This window comes from Pleurodeles waltl, chromosome 3_1, assembly GCF_031143425.1.
Source record: "Pleurodeles waltl isolate 20211129_DDA chromosome 3_1, aPleWal1.hap1.20221129, whole genome shotgun sequence".
In the NCBI taxonomy this organism is placed as follows: domain Eukaryota; kingdom Metazoa; phylum Chordata; class Amphibia; order Caudata; family Salamandridae; genus Pleurodeles; species Pleurodeles waltl.
In genome coordinates, this window is record NC_090440.1 from 29,923,269 (window position 1) to 29,946,536 (window position 23,268).

At 48.1% G+C, this 23,268-nt stretch overlaps 1 protein-coding gene across 2 annotated transcripts in view; it reads left to right on the forward strand.

Moving 5' to 3' along the window:
• LOC138283718 (astacin-like metalloendopeptidase) overlaps positions 1-23,268 on the forward strand; it is a 728,958-nt gene that overhangs the window by 488,544 nt on the left and 217,146 nt on the right. For both annotated transcript variants that reach the window (XM_069221760.1, XM_069221761.1), the window contains 2 exons: positions 4,672-4,897; positions 16,017-16,135. In XM_069221760.1, coding sequence (XP_069077861.1) covers positions 4,672-4,897; positions 16,017-16,135 — 345 coding nt within the window. The remainder of the gene's footprint in view (positions 1-4,671; positions 4,898-16,016; positions 16,136-23,268) is intronic.

The window sequence follows — 23,268 nt, forward strand, 5'->3', positions numbered from 1 at the left end:
AGAGTAACTTATCACACATGAAAAGAATGACATAGTAATGCAAAAATAAAGGTACTTTATTATAGACACACTAAACTAGTCTATCATTGGTATACCTCTTTGTGGAGGTATGAACACACCAGAAATACACAGGTAAGTAATTAAAAAAGCATAAGATAGCAAGGGTCCTATTGGGGACAAACCCTATACTAAAAAAATGGAATGTGAATCGGTGTCCCCCACCATAGTGTATGGAGTAGTTTGACAACCACTGGGAAAGAGTAGAACCCTTTCCCAGCTGCACCTGGAAGATCCCCAGCGGCCGGGTGCAGAGAGGAAAGTTGCCTGGTTTTCCCATAGGCTAACATGGGGATATCGCAGTTGGAAAATGCAGAAGCAGGACAGGCCCAGTGGAAACCAAGGGCGGATTCCTGGTGAAAAAAACCTGCAAAAGAAAGAGACAGAGTCCAGTCCACGCAGGAATTTCCCAGTGGGGCAGGAATCAGTGCCCACACTTCTGTAGCTGAAGATTCGGGTCAAGGGTGATTGATGAAGTCCAGCTGCAGGGTCCAGGAGCTGCAGAGGAGTCCCAGAATTCACTTACAAGCTGTCCCTCGACAGTTGCCAGATTGCAGATGGCTCAGTGGTCAGGATGGACACCAACAAGCACAAGCAAATGCAAGGGGTGCTGTTGGACATTTTGAAGAGCTGTGGAGGACCAGCAAGGTCCTGGGGACTGGACCCTTGGATAGGAGTGCAGGCTGACCCTCAGAAGACAGGAAAGCCAGCAGAAGCAGTCAGAACCCCCACAAGCAACCCACTGGCAGCAGGCACAGTAAGTCACAGTGAGGCTCAGGCAGCACACCTGAAAAGGAGTCCCACATTGCTGGAGCAGCAAAGAGGAGACTGTCCTTGCAGGGGTAGAGTGCTGGGGGCCGGGGCTACTTGGACCCTGAAGATTCCTTGTAGCGGGAGTCAACAAGCCTTGATTGCTGCATCAGTTGCAGTGCACAGGGATTCTGTCCCAGTGGCAGAGGCAAGGGCTTACCATCTCCCACATTGGATAGAAGGCACAGAGGACCCAAGGGACCCCTCAGAACCACCACCTGTTGTGGAGAATCTTTGCATATCTGGTGGACAGAAGAATCCACTAGTTGGACATTGTTGCCTTAGGTGCCTGCAGGTGCAGGGGAGTGAGTCCTTCACTCCAAGGGAGATTCTTTCTTGCTTCTTTGGTGCAGCAGAAGCCTTGCCGACCCCAGATGATGCACAGCCATGGAAATGTTGCAGATTGCTGATAAGAGCAGTGGAAACAATGTTGCAAGGAGAAGTCTTTTCAGGCGTTGCAGGCTCCTGTGTTGCCCAGCACCGGTTCCAGCGGCCAGGAGCAGAAGAGGTCTTTGCAGAGGAGTCCTGGCCGAGTTTTGCACAACTAATCTGGGGACCCACCCTTAAGGGAGTGCCTAAGTAACCCAAAAAAGGGGTTTGGTCACTCTCTGGAGTGACCATCTATCAGAAGGTGTCTCTGACATCACTTACCTGGCTTACCCGGTCAGATGATTGCAGAGGCCTCTGTCTATCTTGGTTTCAAGATGGCAGAATCAAGTGGCCACCTCGAAGAGCTCTGGGCCCCACCCTAGGGTAGAGCTGAACAGGGGAGTGGACATTCCCCTTTCTTTTGTGTGTTTCACTCCAGGGAAGGGACCAAAGGTCCCTGAACTGGTGCAAACCAAACTATGCAAGGAGGGCACCTAATGTGACCTTTAAAGGCTACCCCTCCCCACCACAGTAACTCCTATTTCCATTGGAGAGGAGGTTACACCCCTCTCCTACAGGAAATCCTTTGTTCTGCTGTCCCCTGCTCGAGCTGGTCAATCAGCAGGAGGGCAGAATCTGTCTGAGGGGCTGTAACAGCATTGGCTGCCTGCAGACCCTGGAAGACTGGTAGGAGAGGAACTGGGGGATCGCAAAGGAACCCCCAGAGTGCATGAAATCATGCCTCGAATACTGGAATCAGTATTGGGGTATGATCCTGAAATGTTTGATACCAAGGATGCCTAGGTTCAGAGTTCCCATTATGCATCTGGACCATGAGTAGTGACCAGTGGCCAGTACATAGCTTTAATGGCTTCCCCATACTTACAACGTCCAGGGAATTGGAACTGGAGTTTGTAGGGGCACCTCTGCTCATGCAGGGGGCCCACACACACAGGGACCTGCACCCTAGCCTTTAGGCTGAAAAGGCCTACCATAGGGGTGACTTATAGTAACCTGGTGTAGTGACCAGCATTGAAAAGGTGCATGCACCTTTTCATGCAGGCTGCAATGGCAGGCCTGCAGACACAGTTTGCATGGCCTCCTATGGGTGGCATAATAAATGCTGCAGCCCATGGGGAACCCCTGATGTACCAATAGGTACCTAAGTACCATCTACCAGAGACTTACAGGGGTACACCAGTATGCTACTTGTGGTGTGTAACAAGAACCAAGGCAACCAACTTTAGAGGAGAGAGCACAATCACTGGGGTCCTGGTTAGCAGGATCCCAATGAAAACAGTCTAAGCACTCTGACATCAGGCAAAAAGTAGGGGTAACCATGCCAGAACGAGGGAACTTTCCTACAGGTGCCACTTTAAGACTTAATTTAGGAGCATCACAGGTAGTGCCAGGCGGTAGCCAATGGGCTGCACACGTTTAGGGTGACTGCACACTTTCTATGACCACGTCCGCTGGGGGGCCTAATTCCTTCTAAACAAGATGGAGAAATGTAAAAAGTAGGGTCCACTTCAGCTCGTCCACCCTGTGGGTGGAACTGGTATGAAGTGGGAATCCCTCCCAATTTAACTAATTTTCCTGTCTGTGCTGCCACCAAAAGTGGGGTCAGGACAGGGGGGTCGGCCATCTCCACCATCTGGAGAGACCTGGGTCACATTACAAAGGCAGCGAGGCCTTTGAAGCTCCCCACCCTAGAAGGTCCTTCCTGCATGGGTGAGGTAATAACACCCCCACCCAGAGTAGGCTTTTGCCTCAGGCCCTCAAGAGCACTGGCTCTCACCTTGAGGGGGGCCACAAACACATCTGTGGTGGCTGAACTGGTCAGGACCAGTCACTCAGCACCCTATTAGCTAGTATGTTTTGGGGGGGCACCTCTGAGGTGCCCTTTGTGTGCATCTATTAATAAATCACTTACTGGATTCACTAATTATTCTGACTTGTTTGATATCAAACATCACTAGTTTCAGTGAAGCCATCATGTACGTACATCCAGCACATGCATTTAAAATGGCTTCCCTGTTCACTTACTATGTCTCAGAGTCGACAGAGACATAGCTGGGGCACAGCTGCTCATGCTTATATGCCCTCACATGTGCCCTGATATACCCTGCTTTAGGGGTGACTTACACCTGACAGATGCAGTGATAGGGGACCTGGCACACAAGGGTGTGTGACAGGTCGTGTTTTCAATTTAACCTGCACAATCACATGCAGTCTGTGATGGCAGCACTGTGTGGGTTTGGTGAGAGGTCCCTGGGGGTGGCAAATAGGTGCTGCAGCCCTCAGGGACCTTCCTTAGCAGCCCAGGCCTTAGGTGTCAAGGCTACCATTTATTAGGGACTTATAATGGGTGCTGCAGTGTGTGCCAATTGTGCAGTACCACTGTGCAGTTTTGGGGAAAAAGATCTGACACTGGGGACCTCATTAGTAGGGACCCAGAGCACTAATAGTGAAAGCCACATCAGAAATGAGGCAAAAAGGGGTGGGCTAACCATGCCAAAAAGGATGCTTTCCTACAGTGATATAGGAGGAATGGCAAGCTGGGATTTGCCAGAGGTTTTCTCTGATCCAGTCTCCACCTTGATATTAACGCCCGACGAGCGTTGAGTTGCCTGTGTGAAGTGCAAGGAATCTTGTATGATAGATTATCCTGGATATTAGGCCATTATCTTGTGCCTCTTGCTGGTTGCAACTTGAAATGGCTCGGCATCAAAAGGGGCATCAGATTTATGTTGTCTTGGCTGACGAACAAGCACTCTATCTCCTCGCTTGAAAACAATGTTCTTTGCATGTCGCCATTTGTCAGCATAGGCTTTCATCTTCTGCTTATGACTCAAGACGGTTGCATGTTTTAGATCTGATGTTGGTCCACTGAGGTAACTTGGTTGTTATGACTCTCCCGAACATCATTGGTGTAGGGCTTTCACCTGTGGTCAAGTGAGGAGTTGTAGTAAGCTCGTAGAGTAGAATCTAAGAAGGTTTTCAGGTGGAGCTTCTCTAATGCAGCACGTGGAACAGCTTTCTTTAATATAATCATGAAAGGTTCCATCATTCATATTCACAAGACACAACAGGGGGGGTTACGTTTTTAGATTGTCGTAAAACAGATTACACAATTTAGGACAATTTTAAGACTTAAAATCGTTTTAGTAAATGTTAAATGAGGAAATCAAAGCCTGATCTACTACTGTTTTCCTTTGCATAAAACTGTAATAAACAGAAAGTACAGTATTAACTCTGATTTAAAACTGTCTTTACCCACAATAATACCCTCCAGAAATCATCCCCATCTTTCATGCTTAAATTGGCTTTAACACTGCCTCAAGTCAGAAAAATATCTTGTGTATACCAGGCTGAAAAATACAAGATGAGTTCCTTCTCAGCTGTTAATTAGAGTTTTATTCTACTCTGTTTCAGGTTGCCCTGCAATTTGATGCTTTCGACCTCCAAGACTCCCCAGACTGCACATCAGACTATGTCACTGTCTATGACGGGGCAAGCAGGGCATCTCCTAAGCTGTTGCACAGAGCGTGTGGGAGCGATCCACTCCCACTGCTGGTGGCGTCTGGAACAGGCATGTTGGTGGAGTTTGTCAGTGACGGGGCTGTGACCCGCAGCGGCTTCAATGCCTCCTATGGCAGCGGTACGGATTTTGTATTTTTAGTTTTGAAGCACTAACAACCCTTTACAGTTCTGCTGCCCTACTGATGTACTTTTTTGAATTTTTTGTAAATTAAACTAAACCATGCTGGATTGCAGGGACAGTGAAGATTATGCTAAAGGTTTGGTATGTATGTAAAAAAATGAAAAAAAATGTATATTTTGTGCGGTTGTGTAGGAAGGTACCCTCTCTCTTGGCATGGTTACCCCCTTTTTCTGCCTGATATCAGTGTATTTGACTGAGATCCTGATAACCAGGACCCCAGTGATTATGCTCTCTGTCCCAAAACTCTGAATTTCATCCCACAATTGGCAGACTGGTGTCCCACTGTAAGTCTCTAGTATATGGTACCTAGGTACCCAGGGTATTTGGGTTCCATGGGATCCCTATGGGCTGCAGCATATATTTTGCCACCCATACGGAGCCCAACCAATGGGTTCTGCAGTACTGCCATTGCAGCCTGCGTAAAAAAGGTGCAACCACCCTTTCACTGCTATTTTTCACTGCACCAGGTCACTTATAAGTCACCCTTTTGGCAGGCCTTCTAGCCCAGAGGGAAGGGTGCACATTACCTTTGTGTGAGGGCACCTCTGCACTAGCAAAGGTGCCCCCACGAACTCCAGGCCCATTTTCCTGGACTTCAGGAGTGCGGGGACGTCATTTTACACCTATACTGGACATAGGTCAATAACTATGCCCAGCTACGTAATAGTAACTCCGAACATAGGCATGTTTGGTATCAAACATGTTGGAATCATACTCCAATGCTTTTGCAAGCATTGGTTGTATGATTCCATGAACTCTGGGGGCTCCTTAGCGGACCCCAAGCATTGCTCCTGCAGCCTTCTAAGGTTTTCCAGGCAGCCCCAACTGCTGTTACTGTCGCATAGGCTCTCATTATTCTAATGAGACTACTGGATTTTGAGCAGCAGAATCGCCTGCAGTGTGAGAAACTGAGTCTGACCCACTACAGGTGACACCTGTCGCCCCAATCCGGGTTTTGCTCTGGCTAACTAGCAGTTCCTCATCTCTACCCAAGGGCAGGGATGATTGGGCAGCCGAGCACATGACATAATTGATTTCTCAGGGAAACCGTGGTCACTCAGGTCTCATCCTTTTCTCTCAGTTACATTAGTCTCACATACACAATGACAAACAGAGGCAGTATATGTTTCAATAAGAGTTTAATGAAGCGACTGCATCTTAGATAGCAAAGCATGTGCTGCAATAACCAGGACGGTATAGCATGACAAGATTAAAATTGTGACAAAGAGAGTAAAGCATAGAAATAACGCTACCGTATTGTCACTAGAGTCAATAGACTAAATCCTACCTAGGCTATAATAGAGCACAGCGTGTTAAGCTCTAATTCTGCCCTTCAGGTTCCCCTGGGAAGACATCATCCCCCATACCCGAGCAAAGGCCTGAAGTCTGCATAAGCAGCTGTAGTGAAGTGTTCAGCAATCAGCATACAGTCATGGTTCTCTGGCTGGAATCTCCCTCTAACGTGTAAGGGACAGGGAAGTGTTTTTATAATAAAACATCTGATGTTCTGAGAAAATGTCCCTACGTAAGGAAGTGTGTTTTTCTATGAATGTCAGAAACAAAACTTGTACCACGTTCACCGGCAACATATCTCACTGCAGGCTTGGAAGAAGCACAGCGTGAGCAAGAATGTCTTGTTTGAGAACAGAGTGCTGGCCTAGGCAGAAACAATTAGATAGAACGAAAAAAAACAAGACTATAAAAGTGGCTATTGTAGCAATAATAAAACAAAGCTGAATAAAATATATCTAGGTTAATTTGCACAGCGGCAGGCCTAGTATTCTAAAATAACGTGCATGGAGCTATAACTAAAATGGCTACACAACACCACCTCACAGACAAGTTTCTGCCCTCCTGTTGCTTGAGCAGCTCAAGCCCCGGAAGGCAAAGCACAAGATTTCCTTTGGAAATAGGTGTTACAGGCTGTAGGAGGCTGGCCTGGCTTATAGTGGGTACCTGATGGTACTTACACCTTGTGCCAAGTCCAGTTATCCCTTATTAGTAGATTAGTAGTGTTCTAGCAGCTTAGGCTGATAGAGGTAGCTATAGCTATCTCTAGGCTGAACTAGGAGACATGCAAAGCTCCTACTATACCACTTATATCATATAGCACTATATCATAAGAATCACAATACTCAGTTACTAAAAAAAAGGTACTTTATTTTAGTGACACTGTGCCAAAAATATCTCAGAGGATATACTCCCTTAGGAGGTAAGTAAAATACACAAAATATACACAGAAACCAAAATCAGGTAAGTAAACCGTTAGAAAAGTAGTGCAAACACTGTAGAATACAATAGGATCCAATAGGCCTAGGGGCAACACAAACCATACACTAAGAAAGTAGTATGCAAACCACTTAGGGACCCCAGGCCTAGTGTAGTGTGTAGAGGGTTGCTGGGAGTGTAAGAAAACACTAAGGGTGTCCAAGATACCTCACCCCAAGACCCTGAAAAGTAGGTGTAAAGTTACCCTACTTCCCCAGAAACACACTAGACAACAACTGACTGCAAAGCACTGAAGACGGATTCCTGAACCTGAGGACCTGTAAAGGAAGGGGACCAAGTCCAAGAGTCACGAAAGTGTCCAGGGGGGGGGGCAGGAGCCCACTAAACCCCGGATGAAGGTGCAAAATGGCTGCCTCCGGGTGGAAGAAGCTGAAGATTCTGCAACAACAGAAGATGCCAGGAACTTCTCCTTTGTACAGAAGATGTCCCACTGCGTGCTGGAGGATGCAGAGTTGTTTCCACGCAGAAAGACCGCAAACAAGCCTTGCTAGGTGCAAAGGTCGCAGTTGAAAGAAATGGGTGCTGCCCAGACCCAAGAAGGACCAGGAGGTCGCCCCTTGGAGGAGGAGACAGAGGGGGCGCTCAGCAGCACAGAGAACCCATGCAGAAGCAGACAGCACCCGCAGAAGCACCTGAACAGGGGTTCAAGAAATCGGAGCACGGCGGTCATCTCAACACTACAAAGGAGGGTCCCACGAAGCCGGTGGTCAACTCAATGAGTTGAGCAATACAGGACGGAGTGCTGGGGACCTGGGCTATGTTGCACACGAAGGATTCCTTGCAAAGGTGCACAGAAGCCCTAGCAGCTGTAGTTCACGCAGTACACAGGATTACTGTCTGTCGTGGGGAGGCAAGGACTTATCTCCACCAAATTTAGACAGATGGGCCACTGGACTGTCGCGGTCAATTGGGTCCAGCTCCTGTGTTCCAGGGACCAGGCTCGTCAAGATGTGAGGGGACCCAGAGGACCGATGAAGCAGAAGTTTGGCGCCTGCGTTAGCAGGGGGAAGATTCCATCGACCCACAGGAGATTTCTTCTTGGCTTCCAGTGCAGGGTGAAGGCAGACAGCCCTCAGAGCATGCACTACCGAGAAAGCCGGCAGGATTAGGTGCTACAATGTTGCTGGTAGTCGTCTTGCTACTTTGTTGCAGTTTTGCAGGCGTCCTGGAGCAGTCAGCGGTCGAAAAGGGAGATGCAGAGGAACTCTGGTGAGCTCTTGCATTCATTATCTTAAGAGAAACCCACAGGAGAGACCCTAAATAGCCCTCAGAGGAGGATTAGCCACCTAACCAGGTAAGCACCTATCAGGAGAGGTCTCTGACGTCACCTGCTGGCATTGGCCACTCAGAGGCCTCCATTGTGCCCTCACACCTCTGCATTCAAGATGGCAGAGGTCTGGGACACACTGGAGGAGCTCTGGGCACCACCCCTAGGGTGGTGATTGACAGGGGAGTGGTCACTCCCCTTTCCTTTGTCCAGTTCCACGCCAGAGAAGGGGCTGGGGGAATCCCTGAACCGGATTAGACTGGTTTATGCGCAAGGAAGGCACCATCTCAGGCCCTTAACAGCTAATTCCAAAGGGAGGGCAGAAGCCTGTCTGTGGCTTGGCAGCAGCGGTAGCTTCAGTGAAAACCCCAGAGAGCTAGTTTGGCAGTACCCGGGGTCCATGCTGGAGCCCCGGGGACGCATGGGATTGACACCCCAATACCAGATTTGGCATGGAGGGACAATTCCATGATCTTAGACATGTTACATGGCCATATTTGGTGTTGCTATTGTGAAGCTACATATAGGTATTGACCGGTATGTAGGGCACCTTGGCTAGTGCCAGGGTGCCCTCACACTTAGTATCTTTGCACCTAACCTTCACTAAGTGAGGGTTAGACATATAGGTGACTTATAAGTTACTTAAGTGCAGTGTAAAAGGGCTGTGAAATAACGTGGACGTTATTTCACTCAGGCTGCAGTGGCAGTTCTGTGTAAGAATTGTCTGAGCTCCCTATGGGGGGCAAACAAAATGATGCAGCCCATAGGGATCTCCTGGAACCCCTATACCCTGGGTACCTAGGTACCTATACTAGGGAATTATAAGGGTGTTCCAGTGTGCCAATCAGAATTGGTAAAATGGTCACTAGCCTGCAGTGACAATTTTAAAGACAGAGAGAGCATAAGAACTGAGGTTCTGGTTAGCAGAGCCTCAGTGACACAGTTAGGCACCACACAGGGAGACCATTCAGGCCACAAACTATGAGCACTGGGGTCCTGGCTAGCAGGGTCCCAATGAGACATATAAAACACACTGACAAATAGGGTTTCCACTATGAGCACTGGGGTCCTGGCTAGCAGGATCCCAGTGAGACAGTAAAAACACCTTGACATATACTCACAAACAGGCCAAAAGTGGGGGTAACAAGGGTAGAAAGAGGCTACCTTCCTACACAGGCTTTGGAGAGATAGCCTCCCCAAGCCATGGGTAATGCTTTGAAGTGCACATTTGGTGCCCTCCTTGCATAAACCAGTCTACATCGGTTCAAAGACCCCCAGTCCCTGCTCTGGCGTGAAACTGGACAAAGGGGAGTGACCACTCCCCTGTCCATCACCATCCTAGGGGGTGTGCTCAGATTTCCTCCAGAGGGTCCCTGGGTTTTACCATCTTGGATTCAAGGTTGGCAGGGAACTCTGGGAGTATCTGAGTGGCCGGTGCAGCCAGGTGATGTCAGAGCCCCTGCCTGATAGGTGGTCACCCAGCTAGGTGACCAAGCCCCCTTTAAGGGCAGTTTAGGGTCTCTCTCTTGGGTGGTTCCTCTGATTCGTCTTGCAAGACTCCAGCAGGATTCCTCTACAACCTCCTGACCGAAAAAACTGCATCTCGACGCTCCAGGACCCGACAAGCTGAACAAAGAAGTACAACTCTGCCTGCAACATTGTATCCATGGCTCCTTCCAGCAACTGCAACATTTGTGGTCGTACATCCACTAAGGACAGCCCGTCTTCAGTCTGCAAAGGGAAGAAGATTAAAATCTCCCTTGGAATGAAGGAGTCACTTCCCTGCATCTGCAGGCACCAACTGCAACGACGACTGGCTGTGTGGATCCCTTCTCCTGTTGAGCCGAGTGGATTCTGCAACTCGAGTGGTGGACTGAAGTGGTCTTCCAGCTGTCCAACTTTGGTGGAGGTAAGCCCTTGCCTTCCCACGCAGGATAGTACCCCCGTGCACCTCATCATTTGCAGCTGCCAAGGCTTGTTGGCATCCTCTCCAAGGGATCTTCAGGCATCTTGAAGCTCCAGCCCCCAGCACGCCATCGGAGTGGGACTCCCTTTCGTAGTGCCGCATGGGCTCCTTCTTCGACTTCTGTGTCCCCATCCTGTGGGACTCATGTGGATGCTGCCTGTGCTTCTGTGGGCACTGTGTGTCACTGAGGGACCCTCTGATTCCCCCTCCTGGGTGGAGTCCTCCTGGTCCTTCCTGTTCCTCAACTTTCCACCAACCGCGAGTTTTGCGTGTGCCAAGGCTTGTTGGCGAAATCTGAAGACACAAACCCGACTGCAATCTTCCTTCCAGTGTGGGATATTGCCTGCATCCTCCAGGAACTGAACTCCGTCTTCTGGGGTGTGGTGCTGACTCTCCTTCATCACCATTGACTCATCTCTTGCACCTTTAGTCTGGTAGGTAGTCCTTCCTGGACTCTGCTAAGCTTGTTGACCTTGGTCCCCTTCTTCCACAGGTCCTCTGGTCCAGGAATCCACTGTTGGTTTCTTGCAGTCTCTCCTGGGCTTTGTATTATTATTCTTTTCTTTTAAGTGAGTGTTCTGGGGAATTTACAGTAATTTACTCCTGCTTTCTTACTTGCTGCGGGGAGTTGTTGTACTTACCTTTAGGCTTTCCTAGTACTCCAAGCTCCCCTCTACACACTCCACTTACCTAGGTGGGGGACCGTCTCTCGCATTCCATTTTTTTTGTATATGGTTTGTGCTCCTCATAGGGCCGTTATTCCTTTTGTGATTTTTCACTCTATTTCACTGTTTTCTAACTGTTTTTATGCATATTTCTGCATACTAGTGTATATATTTTTTTATTACTTACCTCCTCAGGGAGTATAGCCTCTATGGTATTTTTGGTATTTGTGTCACCAAAATAAAGTGCCTTTATTTTTGTACCACTCATGTGTAAGTACTGTGTGTGACTACAGTGATATTGCATGAGCTTTGCATATCTCCTAGATAAGCCTAGAATGCTCATCCACAGCTACCTCTAGAAAGCCTGGCTTCTAGACACTAACTACACTACACTAATAAGGGATACCTAGACTTGGTATGAGGTGTAAGTACTTTGGGTACCCACCACACACCAGGCCAGCCTCCTAAATTGGTGGTACAGTGGTGGGATAAGCACTTGCAACTGCCTTATAACTCTGTCACCTGGTTCCACAGGAAAGAACACTCCTTACCTAGAGGTATACATAGTACCTAGTGTAGAAAGCTAGTCTCTAAAGTGTAGGTAAGCTAGGGTCTAGTCCTAGCACTTGCCCTAAACTTCTTTCAGAGAGACTAGGAGTTAGGTAGGTTAGGTACACCCTACACTATCCTAACACATGCCATGGTTGCAACTGGACACACATCTGAGGTCATGGACTCTCCCTGTGAGAACCTGGCCTTCAAGGAATTGAAGGGGTTGTGTGCAGAGAAAAAAGAAAGCCATGGGGAGGAACTCTAATGCTGTTGTGCCTCCTCCTCAAGGATGGCCAGGGTCAAGCTGGTGGCCAGGAGGAGGAGAAAGAAGAAGTAGACCCTAACCCTCTGAGGTAGAACATGACATTCTAGATCTGGGGCGGGTAACTGCTTGCTATTCTGATTCAAGCATGTGAATCTATGAAAGATACCCCAATACTAGAGAAGAAAATAAGTTACTTACCTGTAACTGTGGTTCTCCAGGATTGGCATCTTTCATAGATTCACATGCAACCCACCCTCCTCCCCATAGAGGCTCACCTCTTGTCTTCTTCCTTTATACATCACTTGTGCTAGAAGATCTGAGAGACTGGAGCCTCTGTGCTGAGGGTTCTAAAGGGTGCTCTCGTCTGATTGGCTGTACTTTGGGTCATTTCTATTAACACTGATAAGCTATTAAAGTGAATGTATGTGAATGTATTTTTCCATTAACTTCAATGTTAAATTTTAATTTACTGTTTTCTATGTACCGTGGGACTCCCACTTCGACGACGGGGAATGAAACAAGCATATGAATCTATGAAAGATACCAATACTGGAGAACCATAGTTACAGGTAAGTAACTTAATTTCATATTTTTGCCTTTTAAATGTAAGCCCAGGCACTAAAGGGAACATCTTTGTGTGTGGATGCTCTCCTTGTGAAAGGACAGAATCCTGTCACTCAGTGAAGTTAGTTGATGGCTGAAGTAGGCAGGGCCACTGCCCATGCTTTATACTGAAGTGGGTGGAAGCAAAATGTTGAATGACACAATTACAGACCAATTGATGAAGGGGTCCGGCTGAAAACCTCTGTAAATAAGTATTTTATAGATATCATTTTAGTAAAATCAAAAGGACTTGGATAACGCTAAACCTATTTACCATTTTACTAAAAATCAAGCAATTGTCTTTCTCTAGTGTATAAAAAATGTAGTCAAATAGTGTTGCTAACACCTTACCATATACTTTTTAAAATGGAAACTGTAGGAAAGAAGCATCTTTCTGGCATAGTTACTCCCACTTTTTTCACAACTGGCATGTTAGTGCATCCATGTAAGTCCCTAGTATGTGGTACTTAGGTATCCAGGGTATTGGTACACCGGGGTCACCCATGGGCTGCAGCATCTATTGTGCCACCCCTGGGGGCCCAAGCAAACTGTGACTGGAGGCCTGCCATTGCAGCCTGCGTGAAATGGTGCCTTCACCTTTCACTCCGGATATAACGTTTGCCTTATATCATGGTCCCAGCACTTTGACCCTGTAAGTCACCTCTAAGATAGGCCCTTTATCCCAAGGGCACAGTGCATGGTTCTAAGTGTGGGGGCACCCATGCATGAGCAACGGTGCCCCTACAAACCCCAGATTCAATTCCTTTGGCTTTGTAGGAGCGGGGAAGCCATCTTAAGGTATGTAGTGGACACTGGTCAACACGAGTGGATCAACTACATAATGGCTTCACCGAACATAGGCATGTTTGGTATCAAACATGTTGGAATCATGCAACTACACCAATTCCGGTGTTAGTTGCATGATACCATGTACATTTGGGGTTTCATTGGGTAACCCCCATGTCCACCTATAGAGCCTTGTAGGGTCTTCAGGTGAGCCTGTGCTGCTGCCGACCTAAGAAAGGGTTTTTCACTCCTGCTGCTGAGCCTAACTCGTGCAGGGGAAGGCAGAACAAATGATTTCCGGTAGGACAGAGGTGTGATCATCTTCACTTTAGAAATAGGTGCCTCTTGGCTGGGGTGGGGGTGCCTCTGAGAACCACCAGACTGCTTTGAAGTGCACAATTGATGCCCTCCTTGCATAAGCTAGTTTGCACCAGTGCAGGAACCCCTGGTTCCTGCTCTGGCCCGAAACCACACAAAGTACAGTGGAATGACCACCCCCTGTCCAGCTCCTCCGCTAGGGAGGTGCATAGAGCTCTGCTAGGTGGCCATTTGATTCTGCCATCTTGGAAATAGGATGAGCAGAGGCCCCTGACAGCATCTGGCTGGTTAGCCCAGCTGGGTGACGTCCCTAACCCCTCCCCGATAGGTGGGTTACTGCAGTTACTGTGCAACCCCCTTCCTGGATTTCTTAAGGGCTCTCCCAAGGGTGGGACCCCAAATTAGTCTGCAAGAGTTCATGAACAATATGTAAGACCCATCTGGAAGACACTTCTGCAACCTGGACACCGGAACTGCTGCTGTTCTTTCCTGGAATCAGAAGCAAGGCTGTAATCAGTAGGAGGGCTCCTGCTACTACTTTTTGCTAAGACTTCTGCAACCCCGTGGCTGTGCATCCTTCATAGTCCCTGGGACTCTGCCTGCACTTAGGAAAGCAAGAAGGAATCTCCCTTGGGGTGGAGTCACTTCCATGCATCCTGAGGCACCTCAACGATGATGACCGGCAATTGGATCCTGCTGTACCACGGAGTCTCCAAGGCTCTGCAACACAGGTAGTGGTTCTTTAGCTCTCCAGAGGTTTGACCTATCTTCCTTGAAACTGGGAAGTTTGTGGTCCCTCCCTGGAGCTGCTTGGATGGGTTCCAGCTGCTTGGCTGGAACCCCTGTGCACCATATCTGGTTGTTGTTGCCAAGGCTTGTTGGGTCTTTAGTCCGAAGACCCCCTTGTTCCAAGAAGCCCCAACTTCCAGCATTATCCATCTTCAAGAGGGACGTCCACCCTGCAAATCCTGCGATGTGGGCAACCCTCTTTGTTGTGCTGCAGAGGCCTCCTTATGAGTCACTGTGCCTGCTGCCAGAGGGTCCTGCTGGGGAGCTCCAACCATTCCTTCTGGGTGTCCTGCTTACTGAGGGCTGGCCCTGTCCTACCTACCACGGTTTGGGTCACCTTGACCTTGCAGGTCCCCAAAACTCCTGCAAACTCCACAATTTGTGTCTTTGCATTTGGCAAGGCTTGTTGGTGGGCTTGTTGACCACTGACCTCTCTGCGTGGGACAGCTCATGGATGACTACTGGGATCCTTCTGCATCCCCTGGACTCCACATCTGCACTTCTTCGTCCACCGCCCTGCAGGAAGCATTACCATTCCCCATGGGTATTCCCCTCCTGCACAGCCTGGACACCTCTGAGTGGCCATGACTCTGTCCCTTCTCTCCTTAGGACCTCTTATCCTGGAATCCCCACACCTGGGTTCCACCAACCTGGTCCATGGATTGCGACAGCAGTTGGACAACCGAGGTCCCCATTGACTTCAGCGGGAGGTTCCGACACTATTTCACTCATATGCACCTGGGCTCCCTGTTGTAGGTACTCAACTGTTCTGTGTATTTATAGATGGGGGCACTATCCAACCTCCCTTGTCCCAACGGGCTTCCTCTGGGTCCTCTGGGAAGGGTCCTAAAAAGTGAAAACTCCAACCACAACTTCCCCATGGACACTGACCCGAGATTTCTACTCTGCACAAGGGCAGTAGAAGATAAAATATGAAAAAGTGCTGTGGGATCCCTGCACATATGCATGACACTTCAGTGCTTATTACTTCAATGGAGATTCCCCTAAGAGACAATTAGGATTACAGGTAAGAAACCATTGCATTTTTACAATAATTACCTTATGCCTAATGCAAAGGCTTTTGAACAGTGTGTTATGCCAATGGGCAGCCAGTGTAATATTTGCAGGATATGAAACTACACTCATTGAGGGTGTCATCCCAACCTATGTACTCTAAAGGTACGTGCTTTTTCGGGAACAACCACCAGCGTGGAAGCATCTCTCCTAAGATGTTGAAAGTGTATTAGCGCTAATAATAGGTTGGCAGTCCTGTGGTCCAACATTATTTTGGTTTGGTGTTCCTGTCTTATTGTAAGTTCAGCAGCACTCAGTTTAGACAGAAACTTTTACCAATAAGATAGTCCATTAGAAGATGTAGGAACCAGAATTTATTAAACACCTGACTTAAGAATTCCCCAAGCAGGGCTGTATATTGAGTAAGCGTTGGTCTTGTGCTAATATCCAGCTCGCCACCAGTGCCTGTCCCCTATCCCCATTTGGACTTTGTTACAGGATCCAAGTTCATACTAATCCTTGGTTATATTTTCTCTTCTTAGTGGAATGTGGCGGATCTTTCACCAGAGACAACGGGGTTATCACTTCGCCAGGGTTTCCCGAAGCTTATCCAAATTCTGTGGACTGTGTCTGGTCTATTCTGGCCCCAGTGGGACAGCAGGTGAGTAGTTACTGTGATGAAGGAGCCCACGCTTGTCATACATACATGTATCATGAGCTGTGAGTCTCGGTAGGTGATACAAGATTGACAACAAATGTTTGTATTGGGTGTTGAGGGGGCAAAAAAGGACTCTAACACAACATAAGTATTAACAAGCATTTACAATGCAATGGGTCTCGCGTTTGCTCAAGTTACAGCTATTAGAGTTGTAAATTCCTTTCTCTTCCAGGGGATCTTCATCAATAGTCATAAACATTGAATATTCCCGCCCTTGTGCGGGGACCCCGGAGCATATATAAAATACACATATATAAAGTATGAAATATGCACGAAAAATATATATAGCATTTTTAGTAGACAAATTTTCATACTAAACTCATATATACATGTGTAAAACAGCAATGCAGGCTATAATCATAAACAGGCTAAAATGCTTTATTTCTATTGAGTTTTTTTTATTTTTTTTATTCTTTTGAAAATTACAATAAGAGAAAAAATATCTACCAAAGCCCCACAACTGGGCCTAGGGAAATAAGCAGTAGTAATCATCAGAGAAAAAAGAGAAAAAACTACATTAAAAAACAATGGAGCATTCTTAGCCAATAGGCTGCATGCAGGTTAACACAGGAGAACCATAAAAACTTTGGCACCGTGCCTTTAAGACCCTGAGCACCTCCAGTATCCCACCATGCCTCAGGGGTGAAGGAGAGGTGACAGTTGGTTCACAGTTAGGTCAGTTCTTTTTTCCGGCTTCTTCTGAGAGGATCCTGGAGCACTGAGCTCTCAGTTTTTCTGAGTTTTTCTCAGAAAAATACTTTAGAACAGCGTTTTTTCCTACTTTACTCGACATCTAACATCATTGTCTGAGTCTGGAAGTTTTTTCCTGACTGAAAAATGCCTTCACTTTTTGTGAAATGCCCTTCCTGTGGGAAGAAGAAGGCCCAGTCAGATCCACACACTCTCTGCATTGTGTGCTTGCATCAGAGTCACTGCCCTGACACTTGCAAACACTGCAAGAACATGTCAAAGAGGACTCTGAAGGACAGGGAAAAGATCAGGCTTCATGGGCTTCACGAGAGGGAGAAAACATCATCCTCTTCGCTTCCCAGGCAGCCAACAAGCCACTCTCAGGAGAGACAGGCTAGATCGACGTCAGCAGGTAGGAAGATACCTGTTTGTTCCCCGTCGACGTCGTCGCTGCCACCATCTCACCGCGACCCGACCGACGTCGACGGCGACCCGACCGACGTCGAAGGATACGGCGTCGAAAGAACATGGCCACCGCAGGGGCATATCTCTGTCGACGGCAACCCGCCGATCGACGTCAAACCATCACCGGCGTGCCCATTCGTCGCCGAAGGCCTCGCACTCCTCGACATCAAGAAAGGCGACGTCGAAATCGCCCCAGCGGCGAGAGTGAGGACATCCGCCGTCGGCTGCCCACCGCTCGACGTCGAGACACACGACGGTGAGCAGGTCACGGTCCAGAGATCGCCGTTCGATGTCAAGACACTCAACGTCGAGACACTCAACGTCGAGACAGGAACAACCGGCGGCGCTCCCTTCGACGTCATTACGGCTGTCGACGTCGACGCAGGTTTTACCTGTCTTGCAGGGAGCAGAACATCAGATTCCGCCAGCAGATAAGACCACTCCATCTCCAGTGGTCTCCATAAGAAGTGGTTCATCTCGGTCGAGAGCGGCATCGTCGGGGCATGTCTCACCCATCAATTTGTCACCAAGATGGTTGGAGAGCCTTAACAGACCAACGGCCTCCCCGGATTCGCAGTATTCAAGGATGTACTCTCCTACTGCCTCTCTCCCGAGAACACCATCACCGACAGCGCGGGCAGGACGGGCTCGTTCTGCTTCTCGCCAGCCGACCACGAGGCCTGGGCGCTCTGCTACAGCGTCTCGCAGCAGGTCACGTTCCCAGTGACGATCTAGGTCACGATCAAGACACAGAAGGTCGCCCTCTTGGTCATCGTCAGGGTCATCTGTCAGACGATACTCCCCCACCTTAACAGATTCTCCACCAGCTAGAGTTTCACCGGTGGACGACATCACTACTTTTAATGAGGTGCTTGTCAGGGGAGCACAGAAGCTGAACATAGAGGTTCCAGAACCATCAACCTCCTCATCAGTCATTTTTGAGACTCTACAGCATAGAGCGGTTTCGAAAAAGCTACTGCCACTAGTGCCTGGTTTGTTGCAGCCAACCATGGACACCTTTTTAGCGCCAGCCACCCTCAAATCGGCTGCTGCTAGGATTTTGAAAAAATATAAAGCGCCTGAACAAGATTCTTTATTTCTCAGAACGGATCCGCCGCCGGACTCAGTCATATTGGGCGCAGCCCGAAAAACTCACTCAGTGGCATCATCCTCCACGGTTCCACCGGACAAAGAGAGCAGACATCTAGACTCTCTGGGGAGAAAAATGTGCGGCACGGCGGCATCTATGATGAAGGTCTTCAGCGCGTCTGCACTCCTAGGCAGATATGACAGTTCACAGTGGGACTCTCTGAACAGGTTCACAGAAAAATTACCTAGAGAGGACAGGCAGGGCTTTCAAGAGATCCTTCAAGAGGGATGTCTGGTCTCCAACCAGGTCATCAGCGCAGCAGCAGATGGGGCAGACTTAGCTGCACATGGATATGCACATGGAATTTGTGCAAGAAGGTCTTCCTGGTTGAGACTGACTGGATTAAAACAGGAAGCACAACAGCCTATCCTAAATCTTCCGTTCAACGGGAACTCGCTGTTTAGTACCCATACGGACGAAGAAATGGCGCGCATGAAGACAGAAGTGGACACCATGAGGGCAGTAGGCCTGGAGAGGAAGAAAGACTTCAGGCGAAGGTATAGGCCTTATGACAGGCGCCCTTTCCAGCAGAGGGTTCAAACCCCTCACTGGTCCCAGAGGCCACAGCAGAGGCACGGACGCCCGCTTTTTCAGTCTCGTAAGGTCACGAGGGAACGAGGATCCAGTAGACCACAACAGTCCACACCCAAAGCGCCGGTCAAACAATGAGGACTCGCTTCCCTTAACACTGTGCACCACTCCGGTGGGGGGAAGTATCACAGACTTTATTCACGAGTGGCGTGCTATCACAAAAGACAAATGGGTGCTCAACATTGTCGAGAATGGCTACTCTCTTCTTTTCTGGCAACCTCCACCGCACTTGCCACCAGCCAAATGCAATCCGTCTCAAGTCAGCCTATTGCGCAAAGAGGCTCTCGCCCTTTTACGAAAGAAGGCAATAGAAAGAGTTCCACTCGCGCACAGAGGGAAGGGGGTTTACTCCCGTTATTTTCTGGTAGCGAAAAAAGGCAGAGAGGGCGTTTTCAGACCAATTCTGGACTTACGGCTACTGAACAAGTGCATAAAAAAGCAAAAGTTCAGGATGCTGGCTCTTCACCAGATTTTCCCTCAGCTACATCAGGGAGACTGGATGTGCTCCATCGACCTGCAGGATGCATACTTTCACATCCCGATAGATCCCAAACATCGGAAATTCCTGCGCTTCCAGATAGCCTCACAGCACTATCAGTTCAAGGTACTACCATTCGGCCTGAAATCTGCCCCCGCGTTTTCTCGAAATGCGTGGCAGTGGTAGCGGCACATCTACGAAAACAAAAAATCTTCATTTACCCATACCTAGACGACTGGCTACTGAAAGCCTCCTCTCCGGAGCAGGCGAGAACCCATCGGGACATTGTGCTCAAGGTTTTTGAGTCTCTAGGTCTTCAAGTCAACTACCAAAATTCCACCTTGATTCCAACGCAGAATCTCCACTACCTGGGAGCAATACTAAACACAGAGCTCCAAAGAGTGTATCCTTCGGAGGAACGACTATTATCAATAAAGAAAAAGTGTCAAGACCTCTTAAAATCCGACGCACCTACGGCCCGTCAGGTGACATCTCTGCTGGGCTCCATGGCATCATGCATTTTCATTGTCCCGAATGCCAGGCTACATATGAGGCCCCTCCAAGAGGCGTTGGAAAACAACTGGAGCCAAAGGACAGGTCGCTGGGAGGACAGAGTGCGACTGCCGATAGCAGCACGTCAGTCATTGCAATGGTGGATGCACAGACCTCACCTGTCAGTAGGGGCTCCGTTTCACCAGGTAATTCCATCCGACACTCTGGTAACGGATGCGTCTCTTCAGGGATGGGGGGCTCTTCTAGGTCCCCTTCAAGCTCAGGGCCTGTGGTCCGACAACAAAAGGAAGTACCACATCAATCTGCTGGAGCTCAGAGCGGTCCATCTGGCTCTCAAGTCTTTTGCTCCATCGATTCAGGGGAAATCTCTCCTAATACAAACGGACAATACAACCACAATGTATTATTTGAACAGACAAGGGGGAACGAGATCCCTACCCCTATCTCGGGAGTCCCAAACAATCTGGCATTGGCTCCTGGCCAGAGAAATGTCGCTGACAGTGGTTCACCTTCCAGGTCAACAAAACGTGGAAGCAGATTTCCTGAGCAGACACCTATAGGACGCCCACGATTGGGTCCTACACGGCGAAGTCGGCGAAGACATCTTCGCTCAATGGGGTCGGCCTCAATTGGATCTCTTCGCAGACGAGGTAAACAAGAAATGCCCAGACTTCGCGTCCAGGTTCTACCGTCCGGGATCTCGAGGGAATGCCCTGTTGATCGACTGGTCAGGGATATTTCTCTACGCTTTTCCACCGGTCCCCCTCATACCGACAGTGATCAACAAACTTTACAGATCCAGCACCAGAATGATTCTCATAGCCCGCAATGGCCCCGTCAGTTCTGGTACACAGATCTCCTCAACCTATCGGAACAACCTCACAGGAGGCTGCCGTGCAGACTGGATCTTCTGAGCAGGATGGAGGGCAGGGTACTGCACCCCAACCTACCCTCTCTGAGCTTGACAGCATGGCTCCTGAATTCCTGCAGTATGGGCACCTAGGGCTCTCGCAGGAGTGCATGAACATCTTGAAGGAGTCCAGACGACCTTCCACGCGGCGTTCTTACGCGTTTAAGTGGAAGAGGTTCTACATATGGTGCTGTCAGCAAGGTCAGAATCCCATATGGGCTCAGGAGGAGGTCATACTGCCTTACTTACTCCATCTGGCAAAATCCGGTCTGCAGGTATCATCTATTAAGGTACATTTATCTGCCTTTACAGCCTATCGTAAGTCACCTTCTCAGGAATCCTTCTTTACGAAACCAGTAGTCAAGGATTTCTTAGAAGGTTTGAAAAAAGTTTTTCCGCCCATTCGGAAACCCTCCCCTCCATGGGAGCTGAACATAGTACTGTCAAAACTTATGGGCCCTCCTTTCGGACCTGTACACAAAGCCTCTTTGCAACACCTTACGTGGAAGACGGCTTTTTTGGTAGCCATTACTTCCGCAAGGAGGGTCAGTGAAATTCAGGCTTTGGCCTCCAAAGAACCGTACGCAGTCTTTCATGACAATAGAGTAGTTCTGCGAACTCACCCATCATTCCTACCGATGGTGGTGTCAGAATTCCACATCAATCAGACTATTTCTCTACCAACTTTCTTCCCCAATCCGGCGACTCCGGTGGAGAAAGCATTGCACTCCCTATATCTGAAAAGAGTGCTAAAATTTTATTTGGATAAAACAAAGTTGATTAGACATTCCAACCACTTGTTTATAAATTATGGGCATTTGAGAACAGGAGAGGCAGCATCTAAACGAACCATATCAAGATGAATAGTTTCTTGTATTGTTAATGCATACCAGTTGGCTAACAAACAGCTACTTGCTAGACCTAAAGCGCATTCCACAAGAGGAAAAGCGGCTACTGCTGCCCTCCTTAATAATGTTCCAATATCTGAAATTTGTAAGGCTGCTACATGGAAGTCTGTACATACATTTACTAGACATTACTGTTTGGACTCAGATGCAAGAGCAGACGCCCAAGTTGGGCAAGCCTCTCTGAGAAATTTGTTTGCATGATACATATCTATTCCTGCACTTCTATTGGACAGTCTGCAGAGTCAAGGGTTGGGCTTGCTAATCTATTCAATGTTTATGACTATTGATGAGGATCCCCTGGAAGAGAAGGATAAGTTACTTACCTGTAAATCCTAGTTCTCTTCCAGGGGTATCCATATCAAAGTCATAAATAACCCACCCTCCTCCCCGGACGCACGTCTCCTAGAAGTGCAGGACACACTATCTTTCGAATCGGCTACACAGCTTGTCACCGTAAAAAAGTACTGACCTAACTGTGAACCAACTGTCACCTCTCCTTCACCCCTGAGGTATGGTGGGATACTGGAGGTGCTCAGTGTCTTAAAGGCACGGTGCCAAAGTTTTTATGGTTCTCCTGTGTTAACCTGCATGCAGCCTATTGGCTAAGAATGCTCTAGTGTTTTTCAATGTCGTTTTTTATCTTTTTTCTCTGAGGATTACTACTGCTGATTTCCCTATGCTCAGTGGTGTCGTTTTGGTAGATATTTTTCTCTTATTGTAATTTTGAGAACAATAAAAAAAAATTAAAAAAAAATCCATAGAAATAAAGCATTTTAGCCTGTTTATGATTATAGTCTGCATTGCTGTTTTACACATGTATATATGAGTTTAGTATGAAAATTTGTCTACTAAAAATGCTATATATATTTTTCGTGCATATTTCATACTTTATATATGTATATTTTATATATGCTCCGGGGTCCCAGCACAAGGGCGGGAATATTCAATGTTTATGACTTTGATGAGGATACCCCTGGAAGAGAACTAGGATTTACAGGTAAGTAACTTATCCTTACTCAGAGTGAAAGCTATTGGCAAAAGTGCAATTATCCAAGTAACCGGCAAAAGTGCAATTATCCAAGTAACCGGCAAAAGTACAATTACCTATGTAACAGGATTGATGTCATGCAAAGCGCTAGACTACTGCCCAGCGAGATCGCGCTGCGAAAAAAGAGAAAAAGTAGTCCAGAAACTGGACGGAAAACATGGAACCTCGTATGTTTTCAGTATTTGGTAGCTGCGCTCGAGGAGGGCTAAACACCGGAAAAGGCATGACGTATGCATGCTTTTCACTAATGAAAGCAAGCAGATTTTAAAAGGCAAGCCCACGAACCAATGAAAGAGACTGACGTGACATGGGCTTGGTTTGAA